Below are 13,938 nucleotides of genomic sequence, written 5' to 3' on the forward strand. Positions count from 1 at the left end.
TTTCCCCAGTTTATGTACTGAGCATGACGTCACATGGTATGGAATAGCCCTTTGGCCAGTTTGGGTCAGCTGTCCTGGCTGTGCCCCCTCCCAGCTTCTTGTGCACCTCCAGCCTTCGTAGAGCATAGGAAGCTGAAAAGTCCTTGACTAGCGTAAGCACTACTTAACACACCGATGTTTTAGTTGTTGCTATCAACCTTGTTCTCATCCCAAATCCAAACCACAGCACTGTACCAGCTACTAGGAAGGAAATTAACTCTATCCCTGCAGAAACCAGGACACCACTTCTTTGATAAGTAAAAAGCAAACACTTTCCCTCTGTTAGACACAATGCCAATTTGCCTAATTAATTGGCATATAACAACGTGTTCCAGTGTCACCAGCATCAGCACCACGTAACTTTTTTTTTTGTATGTAACTTCTGACAAAACATCAAGAAGTTGAGGAGCTGGTCTGAACAACTTCCGGTGCGGTAGCACCGAAGCGTGACTGTCTCACTGCTTTCTTCCTTAAGTGGGAATGAAACAAAAAACCGGGCTGCCTAACAGAAAATGGCTATCAGATGCAAATGGTTGGTAGATGAGAAGAAGATAGGTCTGACTTGTCAGCCACACAGCCCACACAAACAAAATAAGCTAGATATAAATAAATATCTCTTGCCAATTGCAACAGAAGTATTTAATTTTGATGAATCTCAGTAAATGACACTGTAGCTTGGAATTTTGAGTGGTTTTCTTATCAAATAACACAAAAGCTGGCTGGAGACAGGAGATGAGTTTTAGCAGCCTGAATTCACCTTCTTGCTTCCCAATCCCTTCATGTTTAATCTCTTCACTGAAATCTCTTGCTAGACTCATTAGCTTTATGGTACAGGCATGCATGTAATCAGTCTATCTGTTTTTCCACATGATTCTCTAACTACGTTCTGAAAAACTAGGATCTTTGAAACATCTACAATGTCATACTTTTTTTTCTTAGAATAATTCTTAAAAAATGAGTTGTTAAACAGTGTAGTATAGTAAGAACAATGATAAAAAAAAAATTTTAGTCCATTCTGAATTTGTAAATTGATTGAGAAGAAGATAGGTCTGACTTGTCAGCCACACAGCCCACACAAACAAAATAAGCTAGATATAAATAAATATCTCTTGCCAATTGCAACAGAAGTATTTAATTTTGATGAATCTCAGTAAATGACACTGTAGCTTGGAATTTTGAGTGGTTTTCTTATCAAATAACACAAAAGCTGGCTGGAGACAGGAGATGAGTTTTAGCAGCCTGAATTCACCTTCTTGCTTCCCAATCCCTTCATGTTTAATCTCTTCACTGAAATCTCTTGCTAGACTCATTAGCTTTATGGTACAGGCATGCATGTAATCAGTCTATCTGTTTTTCCACATGATTCTCTAACTACGTTCTGAAAAACTAGGATCTTTGAAACATCTACAATGTCATACTTTTTTTTCTTAGAATAATTCTTAAAAAATGAGTTGTTAAACAGTGTAGTATAGTAAGAACAATGATAAAAAAAAAATTTTAGTCCATTCTTTATTTGTAAATTGATTTCTGATGTATAGGAAACTGTTCTGTTACAAAACTAGAGAGTAAAAGATGAGATAAGAAAAGATTGCCATTATTTTTTTTTTAATGATGATTTGCTGAATGTTCTCAAATTGCTTTGTACCTTCCTGTCACTCTGTCAGAGAGGCTATGAAGCTCAAAAAGTGTACTTCACCAATGGAATTTTCAGGTGTTAAAGCTCTGTTCACTAATATTTTGTTCATTTGGCAAGAAGGTTATGAGAGAAAAACAGTTTGCATAAGGAAATGCATATTTATCTGTTCCAATGAGTTGCAAGGTGTATTCATCCTATTCCTAGAACTGATTGTCTTAAAATTTGTGCACTTCTCTTAAAAAAAATAATGCCTGGGTTGCACTACAAAGCATGTGAGACACTTTGTAGAAGAGTTGAGATACAGTATGGGTTCTTGTATTATGTGTGATCCACAAAGTTAGTAATTAGTTTTGTGATTGTAGCACCAGGTGAAGCGGAGCCAGAGATCCAGACTTTTGACTCGGAGGATGTCAGTGACCCTACAACAGAAAAGCTACCAAAGGTGACTGAAGAGAAGCCGGAGAGAAGCAAGGACTCGACCATACATACAGCCCATCAGTTTTTGACAGACACTCCCCAGGTATGATACCCAGTGTGTCTTCTTACAACTATGGTAGTAGAAACAGTCTCTTTTATTTGACCTGTGTTAACGAAACTCTGTGAATGCAAAAGTTTAGAATTACTTTCATTGAGACAACTCAGTAGCTTGCTGTTCTTTAATAGCAGAATGAAAATAACGCACAACAACTGTTGTATATGCAGCTGAATGATGACTTTAAAATGACAAGTCCTCCCCATGCTCACTCTTTTTGAAAAAAACACTTGTTTTTCTAACTGTCAAGAACTGTTTTGCTCCGATGAATCTGCTGATCAAATGCTTGGGTAGAGTGGAAAGCGATGGGCAAGGGTGTGTGGCCTGAAGGTAAAAAAAGGGTTCAGATTGATGAGAGCGCTATGCATCAATGACTTGAAAGTCATTGTGGACAAAGAATTCACTTCAGTTAATTCATCGCAATATATTACTTCCTCAAAAAAAGCTGATTGCAAGTATTATAGAACCTTTGTGAGCCTTTTATGAATGTCTCAATTCAAAAATATTATTATAGCCTAGAAAATCCTAGAGTTTCATGTAACACTCATAGTTTCCCAGTGCAAACTGTTAGCTGTGAAAAAGCACATTTTATCATAAAGAGCTATGGCATAGAAACAGTTGGTGGTGGATAACCAGTTGATAAAGTAAGAATATTTTCAGTGGGTTTTTTTTTAGAAGTATTGACCTTTCATGTTTATAATATTGTGTCCTGAATACATACTTGGAGGGCAATATTTTATTGTTTCTATGCACAGCACGGAAAGGATTGTGTGCCAGCTATACCTGCTATTTCCATCTTAATGCCAAATGTTGCAGCTCTTTGGAAAAAGGCTGCTGAATGCAGGAGTGTTCTGTTCTCAGAATAGTTAGGTGCCTTTTTTTGTTGGTGGTGTGGTTTGTGGGTGGGTTTTTTTTTTTTTTTAATTGACATGCAAAACCTGAAACAGGAGGGGGAGCTCTTGCAGCACCAGTTAAAGAGGGAGAAGCGATGCTGGGGGGGAAGTGCACGTTCTCAGCTTTCAGCAAAAGGAAGTGGGAAGAAGCCTCCTCGATGTACATTCTTCCTCCCTTCCTTAAACCTGCAGCAGGTGACCAGAGGGACCGCTGCTGCTTCTTGAGGAATGAGATGTTATTGGTACTGTTGAGTTTGCGTTCATAGGCTTATTTTCCTTAATCCGTAAACCTGCAGGTTATGCAGACCATATACTACTGTTTGGCTAAACTACGGTTTTACAAGTCAGGAACAGAAGTTGTCACTGAAAGCACAATAAAAGTGAAAGAAGTGTAATAAAGCTTGGGTGTCCTTCAACAGAATGGTTTATCAAATAGTATTTGCTGGCAGGTAAAGAGGAAGATAGAATTCAATTCTAAGTGGTTTGAATGAAGCTTTTAAAAAGCTATAATTAAGTGAAGCATATTATATTTTGGAAGATACTAGATAGGTAGTATTCAGCAGTTTGCTCTCCATTATACTGTCATTAAATCTGGTGTTTGTCAAGATAATTTCATTGAATTTTCTTGAAGTTCTGTATTTGATTATTTTCAGTGTCTCTATCATAGATGTTCCTAGCTTTGTTTCTATGTTGATTGTGTCACAGATGCAGGTATTTGTGGAGAGGTATTTATCCTTCCTGTACATGGAAGCTATTAAAAAAATGGAGATTTAGAATCTTCATTTAATTTTTTTCAGGTATTTTTGTGTCTAAAAGAATAAGAATAATGCATTTTTACTTTTTTATAGTTTGCTATAGTTTGGGGATCACCAGATCTGTCAACATATTTTTCTGCCTCATAAACCTCATAACTTCAATTCTAGCACATCGTTAGAGATCCTGAAGAGCTAAGAAAGGAACTTGAAAGGCAGTTGGAAGCTTGGCAGACACAGCAGTCTGGAACTCCAGATGAGGTTCGTGACCTCGTTTTGGTATAAAACTGTCATAAGAGTCCTTCATTGCATTATTTCATCTTGTTTTACTGCTGAAACACTGAGGAAGCCAAGCAGGCTGGAATCTAAATATTCAAAATAGCATGATTTCGATGCTATTTTTGTTGTTATGTTTAACTTACTCTGAAGAAAATTACATTATCCTTAAAGCAGAATGATGTTTCAGATCTTGTTTTGAACATGCTGTGTGCTATTTGCAGAAAGTTACTCTGCTGATAATGAGTTCTAAAACTTGCATAGTTAGAAACGTTTTTCTCAGTCCTGCCAAGCTCCTTCCATTTTGAGTTGTCACCTGCAGTTAAGTGCTGGACACCACTTTCACAAAATTATGATGGACAGAAGCTGTCTCCTTCAGTTGCAGTGGTGGAGTTCGAGCTAACCAACAGCAGAATCAGAATATGATACTTGCTCTGACAGTCCTAGTCATGAACTGTAAACCAAATTTGGAAGTAATTCCTGAATGAAATTGCCAGCGTAGAGGCTTAACAATTTGCTGAATTTTAATTAATGTAAGTAATACTATTTTTGATGGCCAATGGAGAACTTAGCAGACTTTACGGCTTGCCTTGCTGTAATACCCAACTATCAGATGCTGGCCTATATCAACAGCAATGCCAAAGTTGCTTGTGAACTCCTAGAGGAATGGTCATTGCACACTGCAGCTTTGTAGCAGCAAGGAGCATACTACGTTGAATGCAAATTGTCATCTTTACAGAGTGCTCACAAGACACCCTCACAGTTCCAGCTGACAGTTACCTACTGCCTCCCCCTTGGTACACTGAGGTTTGTTTTCTTTTTTCAGGCAGTGCTTCCCAACTTTTTGTTTTTTCATAATTAACTTTTATTTCTTTCTGTGATGTATGATGTTTTAGGAGAAGGAAGCAGCACAGTTGTGGCAGAGGTACTTAGCACTGACAGCTCCTCTATCACAGCAGCTTTGTGAACAGCTGCGACTCATACTGGAACCCACTCAGGCAGCCAAATTGAAGTAAGTTGGGTCTTTCTGAGGCTTCTAGTTTCTTTAAACTCCTGGTTTTGGAGAGCTCTGTACAACTGCAGCTCGATGTTGTTCTTGCTTTATAGCAATTATTCCTGTTTGCAAATGCATTCATTTTACTTTTGTAAAGTAAATAACACTAGGTTATTTTATGAAATGCAAACGTGATGTAGTAGTAGGTACCCATCCTGAGGATATTGCCTCCTATTTTTTCTTCCGGGCAACAGGTGATCAAACCAACTTAAACCCGTGAAGTGCTGTTGAGTCAAAGATTATGTTCAATGTCAAAATGTTCTATGTTGGTTTTAACATTGGTTGGGGTTTTTTTAAGAGATCTAGACTTTTTTCAAACTGGAGGAGTCTAAATTTAAGGTCTTCCTTCCATTTCAGGCACTTAGATTTAAGAACTTCTTTGTTCAATATCCATGTTGCATTAAAAATGTGAGATTTTTTTCATCTATACCTAAATATGAATATTAGAGCTACTGATTTTGTTTTTATTATATTTTACAAAATTTTGTTATTTTGCTGCATAGGCTAAGATTTCCAGAATGAGACATTTGCTGATAATCCCTGTCATTATGTCTTTTTCTTAACTTTCAGAGGAGACTACAGAACGGGGAAGAGATTGAACATGCGCAAAGTGATTCCATATATTGCCAGTCAGTTCCGCAAAGATAAGATCTGGTTGCGAAGGACCAAGCCCAGTAAACGACAGTACCAGATTTGCTTGGCTATTGACGATTCCTCTAGTATGATAGACAATCACTCTAAACAGGTAAAACAAAAACCTTGGAAGAAGTATGAAGAAACTACCCCTTGTTGACGAGTATGTCAGCTGCTGACTTGTTTCACACAGAACTGGTAGCCATTGGAAAGTCTGACTCTGGTGATTCTAGAGCAGCTATTTTTCTGGTCCATGCGCTTGAACTCCTGTCATTTCATGCCTAAGAGATTTGCTACTAAAAGATCAGCGCAAGTTAGCTGAAAGGAGGAGATGCTGAGTTTGTTAGAGATGTACACACCCACTGGAAAATTACTTTGGTAGCCTATAAAAGGCCGAAATTTGCTTAGCTATGCAGTTCATCGGAGGATTAGATATTCATTCATCATAGCTCACTTGTAGGATTTTTATTTATTAAAAATGTGTGTTTCCTTCTAAGTAGTTATTTCAGTGTTTATTTCATTAGCCTGCCTAAAGTGGTATCTCTAAAACAATCAGCTGAAGCCCTCAAGTAGAACTAGTGTATCTTTATTGCAGTGACTATTTTGCATAACTATAACAGGAAAAAGATAGGAAGTCTCTTCATTTGTTTTACTAGACAACGAAAAATAATTTCAGTAACATCCTTCATATTTAATACTGACCTGTGAGTAAAACTTGGAATATCCTATTTTTGATGTAGCTTTTTTCTTTAACAGCTTGCATATGAATCCCTGGCAGTTATTGGAAATGCACTGACTCTTCTAGAAGTGGGACAAATTGCTGTGTGTAGGTGAGTTTATTTGAAATCTTGACTTTTCATCAAGACTTCAGAGCAGAATGTAAGTACCGGTTTCACGCTGTAACTTTTTCTTCTTTCCTCAAGCTTTGGAGAGACTGTTCAGCTGCTGCACCCGTTCCACGAACAGTTCAGTGACCAGTCAGGGACACGGATATTGCGTCTTTGCAAATTTCAGCAGAAGAAAACAAAAATAGCCCAGGTACACAAGAATGCTTCTAGGGCAACAGGTTTGCAAATCTCTTCCAGACAAGACATCAGCAGCTTCATGGTTTTGTGATCACTTTGTAACATTTACGGGTTGGTTGTATTTGAGAGTGTGATAGCTGGTTAGATAACAGAGATAGAACGGTCACAATTTTGTAGTAGTAAGAGTGTTTTCTCACTTTTAGTTCTGATGTATGCCACTTTTAAGCATTCATCTTTCTCCGTTTCTATTGGGTCTTAAACAGTATTTTGGGTACAAGCTATTGGGTACCCCAATGCCAAATCACATCAGACTTCGTGGGAGTTTAGGTGGTTTTCATGCCATGGATTCCACTGTAGTAGTAGGAGGAAGAACTTTGTATGTTTGTCAGGCTGTAAGTTTGTCAGACTTGACTGATTCCTGAAGAAAATGAGTTTCTGTAGTAATGCTTTCTGGACGGCTGCAAAGTTTTCTTCTTTTAGAAAGGTTTTTGCAGTCTTACTTAAGTCTGGAAAGGTAAGATCTTCTGTTAATATTAAATGAAAAAGGAGGGGATCCAAATAGCTCAATGGTAATCTTACAAAAGCCAAAATTGGGAGGACTTGACAGTTGATGTCCTTAATTTTAATGGGGAATATGTAACTAGATGCTTCTGTTGCAAGTTGAAGCCAAAGAAGGTCAACCTACAAACAGGATGTATATTTTTATTGATGCCATTAATCACTTGAACAATTTACTGAGGTTTTGATGTCTTTGTTAGCATTGGAAAAAAAATTAAATCCAGATTGAAGGCTTTTCTGAAGATTCTCTAGTTCAATTTAAATCCAGATAGAAGGCTTTTCTGAAGATTCTCTAGTTCAAAAATACTTACTAAATTTGAAGCAGGAGTTAATACAGGAAAATGCCAAGGACTGTATCTGTGTAGGTGGTCAGACTAAACTATCTTGGCATTTAAAATACAGAAACGCGTTCTTCAAAAATGTTATCATTATTAAGTGTATTATTTTATGATGAGATAACTTAATGTTCTTATTTGTTTCCTCTGCAGTTTCTAGAATCATCAGCAAATATGTTTGCTGCAGCGCAGCAGTTGTCTCAAAATATTAATCCGGGTGAGCTTTTTTTTTTTTGTTACTGTGCTTGTTGCCGTGGCAGCAGAATGCTCACTACAGTCCCGAAGCAATATCCTGCCAGAAAGACTCCTAGCACTGAGACATCACTTGCATTAGGGCTTTGGGTTTTGCTTTGTCAAAAGGAATGTTTGGTTGAAATTTAGCTAAAAACCCAAAAGACATCTACTTCATATTTGTCAATAATTCACTGGGATTTTCTTTAAGGCTTTTTAGAAAGGCACGCCTCACCTGCCTCCCTTTACGTCATGTTTTCAGATCGCGTTTAAGTCCTAGACACTGCCTGCTTTAGAGCATTGTCCAGCTTCCTAGTGACCTTGACTCCCTAAGCACTTCTGCTCTTGCTTGAGAGCTTGATTTCTGTAGGTATCCAGAAGCACACTGTTCTGAGGAGGATAAGTGTTTGCCTCCTACCTACCTTTCACTGTGGTGCAAGTTTAGGTCATGAGCTGCTTGAATTTCCCAGAAAAGCTGGAAGGCTTGTTACCTCACAGCTGACACAAAGCAGCCTTTTAGGCTAACTATGGGCTAGTTAAAAGCTTGTCATGGTGGCACCCATATCTTAAAAAAGTTCTTGTTGTTAAAGTACTCCAAGAAATGGACAATCTGAGATTTATAATGCATAGCTGCTTTTCCACAGGGTGGCCGGGCTGTTGAATATTCTCGAGGGGAGCAGCATCCAGTCCTGTTGAACTAGGCTGGGATGCAGCAGCAATTGGGGACCAGCAATCGGCTCCCCAGAATCGGGGAGCTAGCAAGAGAAAAGGCAGTAGGATACATCACCCCTGTTTGTAAAAGGACCAAGCCCTGTCACATTTGGGGCCTGTCTGCAGAAAAGGAGGAAGCGTTCTGCATCCCTCCCTAGCCATTATGCTGCAGGGGGGGCAAAAGAGAGGTGCTTGCATTCCCGACTGCAGTTACTGTTATTGCCCTTGTAATTAAAAGACAATAGATACATAACTTAGTTAGAATGCATCTTTAGAGGGATATATCTCTGACTCTGGGGGCAACGTGGATCAAGTAACACATCTCCAGAAAATGGTTGGTGCTGAGGAACCCAGCATCTGGGCTGTGTGTGTTTCAGGAGGTTTACTTCAGACTAGCTCGTCTGGTCCCAAGGGCTGAATGCCCTGCAGTGGTTGGACTGCCTTGACTGTGCCTCTGGAGCCTGTCTTCTGGTTTAGTTTCCTCCAAAAAAAAAAAAAAATCCAGGATTGCTCTCTGATGGAAGCCAAGCCCATTGAAGTGGGGACAACAGGGAAACATGTTTCAAAAGCAGAGTCATAGTCCAAAGTAAAATGCTAATACAGATGCACCCATAGGTACCTGCTTCGGGAGGAACAGATTTGGACTGTATTTCATTGCAGCAGCTGCTGCTCTACTGAGGTAGTGATCTAGTGGCTGGACTCTTACAATTCAGCCAATGTTTAACTCCTAGGCACTTACCAGGCGTGAAAGACAAGGACCAGGCATGAAAAACCATGACACAATTCATTAGTTACTTTCCATGCCTTTCATCCTTGATAATGGTACTGATGGACTGGGTTGGTTTTTTTCCCCAGTTATTCTCAATGGTATCACGCAGTGGGGAAAAACTGTCTGTCTTGACCCACTCGTAACTGCAGCTTAATGTTAAGTCACAGAATTCTATTTGATAAAGACTTAATTTCCTTAGGAGTACTCTTGAGGGTTTTTCCATTATACCTACAGGACTAACCACAAAATAGTCTGTTTGCCTTTTAAATGGATTACTCTAACTTAATGGAATTTAAAATGTTCTTTGTACTCAGAAACAGCGCAGCTGCTTTTGATTGTATCTGATGGAAGAGGCCTTTTCTTGGAAGGCAAGGAACGAGTGACAGCAGCAGTTCAAGCCGCTCAGAATGCCAATATCTTTGTTATTTTCGTAGTGTTGGACAATCCTAATTCCCGGGTAAGTAAGTGAACAAGGGAGAAGTCTTCAAGTGCAGTGAATGAGAAACATACAAATCTTTTTTTTGTCTTTTGTAGTTCTTTACAGCTATCTTATCTTTCGCAGAGGTCAAAGATATTTAGCCCAGTTTCAGTTTGTCACAACGTCTGTCAGATCTTCTATGATTTCTCCCCACTGTGATGCTTATCCTCTCTTGTATTAAAAAAAAAAAAATCAGCTTCTGTGCCACAAAGTCTAAGTAAGAGCTCCTGTCTTCAAATGTAATGGTTGTAGATTTTGGCCGCCAGAGAAGTAGCTGGCAGGTTGACAAATTAAAGTTTGAGAAATGCTTTGTTCACCTCAATTTTGATTCAAATTTATCATTTCTGACAGCAATCTCCATTTGATATGGCAGCTGGAGCCAATATGAGATTAAACATTAGGCAGAAAGGAGTATATGAGAGTTATTTAGTGCCTGAATTGGGAAAGCTGGGTACTCTATTTGGTAGCTGTGAAAGAAAACTGTTAGATTTCCTTGGTTGGGAAGTTGACTTATCCGGGAGCTTTTCAGGGAGACTCTGTGGTGCAATAAATGAGCAAACTTAAGCCTTACTTTGAATTAGGTGAAGACTCTTAATTTTGTAGTTCACGTTTTCTTCCTGTATCTTTATTTTTCCATACAAAACTCATCTGCTATATTTATTGTTGGAAAATTAACAATTCTCTTGCTGACAAACTATTATAAGGTTCTGATGAAACCTAGCTATAATGTCAAGCGAAAATTCTGGGCAGAGAAATGTGTTTTTTATAAGCTTTATTAATTTTCTGAGCTGCTACACTGAGCAACTAAGAAGTTACTTTACAAGAAGCACAGCTGGAGTTTAATCTAATTTTTGTCTTTGTAGTATTTGTTGAAATACTATAAAATAATTTGCTAAAGAATCTTGCTGCATTAGGTCACTGCACAAATGCAGGTTGAACTCTTAGCCCTAAAAAGCTTACAGATGACAGTGTGACGGAAAGGCATCAAATGTATAAATAAAACTAAAGTGATAACGGTAAACTCAAATCATAAAATACTAAGGAAAGACAGGATTTATTTATAGAACGTGGTATTGCAGAAGCTTAAGCTTAGTCTCTTCTAGCCTGTAATTCATTGATTAGAGCACTTTTATCTAAAAGGGCAAAAGCATTTAACTGCTTTGTGTTCAGCTTTTTATTTGATTTGCCATTGAACACTTACAGCTTTTAATCTTAAAACTCTCTATTAATTTTTAATTTAACAGAGGAGGAATTATAAGTATTTGAAAAAAAACGATAAATAATATCAAAGGCCCGTAAAAGATGCATGTGGTTTAGTAGTCCTATCAATTCTTTTTTTTACAGGATTCCATTTTGGACATTAAAGTACCTATATTCAAAGGACCTGGAGAATTGCCTGAAATCAGATCTTACATGGAAGAATTCCCATTCCCATTCTACATGATCCTTAGAGATGTGAACGCGCTTCCAGAAACTCTCAGTGATGCGCTCAGACAGTGGTTTGAACTGGTGACTGCCTCAGACACTTTGTAGGCTTTGTAGACAAAGTCAGTACCTGATTGCTGCTAAACCACTGAAATACATGAAACGGCATTTCATCGGAGAGTTCGTAAGGCCTCTTTCTAACTAGGATTAACGTGCAGGAGCTGCCCTTTGGCAGTCAGGCTGCCTAAGAACAAAATGGTTTAGGTGCATTCTCCCACGTTTGTCAGAGGAGAATTATGCAATGGTGAGACTGTCGTCTTCTTTCATTGCCTATTCCCACAAATAACGTTAAAACTTTCTTAACCTTCTCTTGTAATAACTTATTGCTTTTAAAAAAAAAAAAGTATTTGTAATGTTCGCAGAGGTAAAATTATTCCTACCACTGTCTATTGCAATAAGGAAAATTGGTCTTGCTTCTGGGAAGGCATTTCTGCGTTAGAAGAACTTCAGGTGTCTTGCAAAAAAGCATTCTTTAGCTTCACCCATGTGGCTGGTGCCTCTTTGGGAAGGAGTGGGGGGAGCAGGGGAAGCAGATGGTTTTAAACAACCAAAAAAATAAGGACTTGAATACTTGAAACTATTCTGCGGTTAAACACATCCTATTTAATTATTGCTGATTTTTGTCTGACAATATCAACAGGGAGTTTTATGAATAATGCCATATGATCATCCCTATATTATCAGTTTACACTGTGAAGTTTGCCCCTCTGGCCAAGGCAGACACTGAGGACCTTTCATTAATCCAGTGTCTTAGAGCATGGACATGTTTTTTCATTGCAAAAGCTATGCATCTTATATTGTCTGTACTAATAAAAAGAGGTACCACTGTTTGTAATTATGATGTCTGTTCTTTCAGTTGATCAAAGCTTGAATAAATTAACCAAATTTGCCACGTGGAAATGCTGTGCATTCCCTAGCAGTGCACAAATATGAATTTTCATATGAAAATGTAGTCCTCCTTTTAGGAGGATATGCCAGCACAGAGTTTTGATTAGCAGTCCAGTCTTTTGACTTCTCTCAATTAAAATCTGAAGGAAACTTTGTTTAAGTGCCCCTTGTTGAAACTCTCTCTGAAGATTTTCTTTGCGTACAAAAATTGAAGGTGTCTCGTCCTAAGTGTGGTGCAGGAGTTGATCAGAAAGTGGCTGGAAATGTGGGTGTGTTCCCAAAGATGCGATCGTTCTCTTTGGCTCCTAGACAGAAAAACCTTACTCGAAGTATTGCTGTAGCTGTTCTGAGATGCAGCAGTGGCAAGACCAGGAGGCGTGAAATGGCCCAGCAAGGCTGTTTCTCGTATTTGTGTGGCTTTGCCACAGCTAATTCATGATAAGCAAATTTCAGAACTGAAAACTCAACAGGGGAACTCTATCCCACCAAAATTTAAATGTCAGGTGCTATATAATATCCTTCCAGGGTTCTTTAGATCTCTCATATATGTATACAAATACTTACATGCTTTGGGAAATATAACTGTGTAAGTAGGTGGGTTTAGTTCATTAGGTAGTTCTCCAGAATGTACTTCCATTTCAGACTTGTACTGAATATATGTAGTAGGAAACTTGGGAGGAAAATATTTTAGAAACTAAAACTTCTCTTAAGATTGCAAGGATACACTTCCAACGCAAATTACGGTTTGTTGCAGGGATGTCGTTACAGCCTGAGAGACAATGTTATCAGCAGTGCTTACTGCACAGATGTTTAAACAAACCGAGTTTTTTCTCTGTCTGTAATTAACAAAGAGCTTGCGCTGTATTTGGTACAAGCAAACATTGAGTAAGCAACACAGAAAGGAGAAGCATCAGTTAACTGTTGTTTTTTCTCTGCAGGCCAGCTCCACCTCTGTATTCACTGACACATCAGTGCTAAAGAAACTAGCAGCGCCTTGCACCGTTAGCAAGAATTACGGCTAGGCCCAGCCGCAAGTACTTAAAAAGATGCAAAAGGTGGCTTAGTGTCCTGGAATTGCTCAGCTGACTTCTAGATCTTACTGCACTGCTCTAATTTGATCCTAAATGCGTATTCTTATAGCTACATCAGTCTTCAAAGCACTGGCCTTCCACCAACCCTTCCGTGAAGTGCTAGGGTACTGTTTATTACTTGGGGCTTGTTTTGTTGCTGGAGCTTGGTTGCAGTTTTGGAAGAAAGAAAACAAAAGAGGAACCTTTATGAACAGCCCCATGGCCTCTGGTTACTCTGGTTCAATTTCTGTGCCTCTTACTGATTATCTCTGGCTTCCCGCAGCCCAGCAGACACTGACTGGTTCTGCCACGGGTCCTTGGGACTGGCTCCGGCTTTAGCGCCGTGGTTGCTCTGGGCGGGAGCGCCCACCTTCTCTCCGTTTGCTCGCAGCGGGAGAGGCGAGACGGCCACCTCGCAGGGCTGAGCGAGCTCGGCCAAGACGGGCCTCCCCGTGTGTGGGGGGAGGGGGGTGGGGTGTCCTCCCCCGACCAGCACTGGCTGCTGGCACGGTGGCCTCTTTCGGAGCGAGCTCTCCTGGACTGCCCGCAGCTCCGCGCCAGAGGCCCCGGAAA

The 13,938-nt window shown here is 39.3% G+C and overlaps 1 protein-coding gene across 1 annotated transcript in view; it reads left to right on the top strand.

Annotated features, from left to right (window-relative positions):
• The window catches only part of MDN1 (midasin AAA ATPase 1), a 111,535-nt gene extending 99,587 nt beyond the window's left edge, over positions 1 to 11,948 (top strand). The window contains exons 95-103 of the mRNA XM_009281958.1: positions 2,038 to 2,195; positions 4,024 to 4,113; positions 5,025 to 5,140; positions 5,753 to 5,927; positions 6,572 to 6,645; positions 6,739 to 6,853; positions 7,887 to 7,950; positions 9,759 to 9,901; positions 11,267 to 11,948. Coding sequence (XP_009280233.1) covers positions 2,038 to 2,195; positions 4,024 to 4,113; positions 5,025 to 5,140; positions 5,753 to 5,927; positions 6,572 to 6,645; positions 6,739 to 6,853; positions 7,887 to 7,950; positions 9,759 to 9,901; positions 11,267 to 11,455 — 1,124 coding nt within the window. The 3' untranslated portion in view covers positions 11,456 to 11,948. The remainder of the gene's footprint in view (positions 1 to 2,037; positions 2,196 to 4,023; positions 4,114 to 5,024; positions 5,141 to 5,752; positions 5,928 to 6,571; positions 6,646 to 6,738; positions 6,854 to 7,886; positions 7,951 to 9,758; positions 9,902 to 11,266) is intronic.
• Positions 11,949 to 13,938: the final 1,990 nt, after the last annotated feature.

Source organism: Aptenodytes forsteri, unplaced genomic scaffold, assembly GCF_000699145.1.
Source record: "Aptenodytes forsteri isolate BGI_AS27 unplaced genomic scaffold, ASM69914v1 Scaffold20, whole genome shotgun sequence".
Taxonomy (NCBI): Eukaryota; Metazoa; Chordata; class Aves; order Sphenisciformes; family Spheniscidae; genus Aptenodytes; species Aptenodytes forsteri.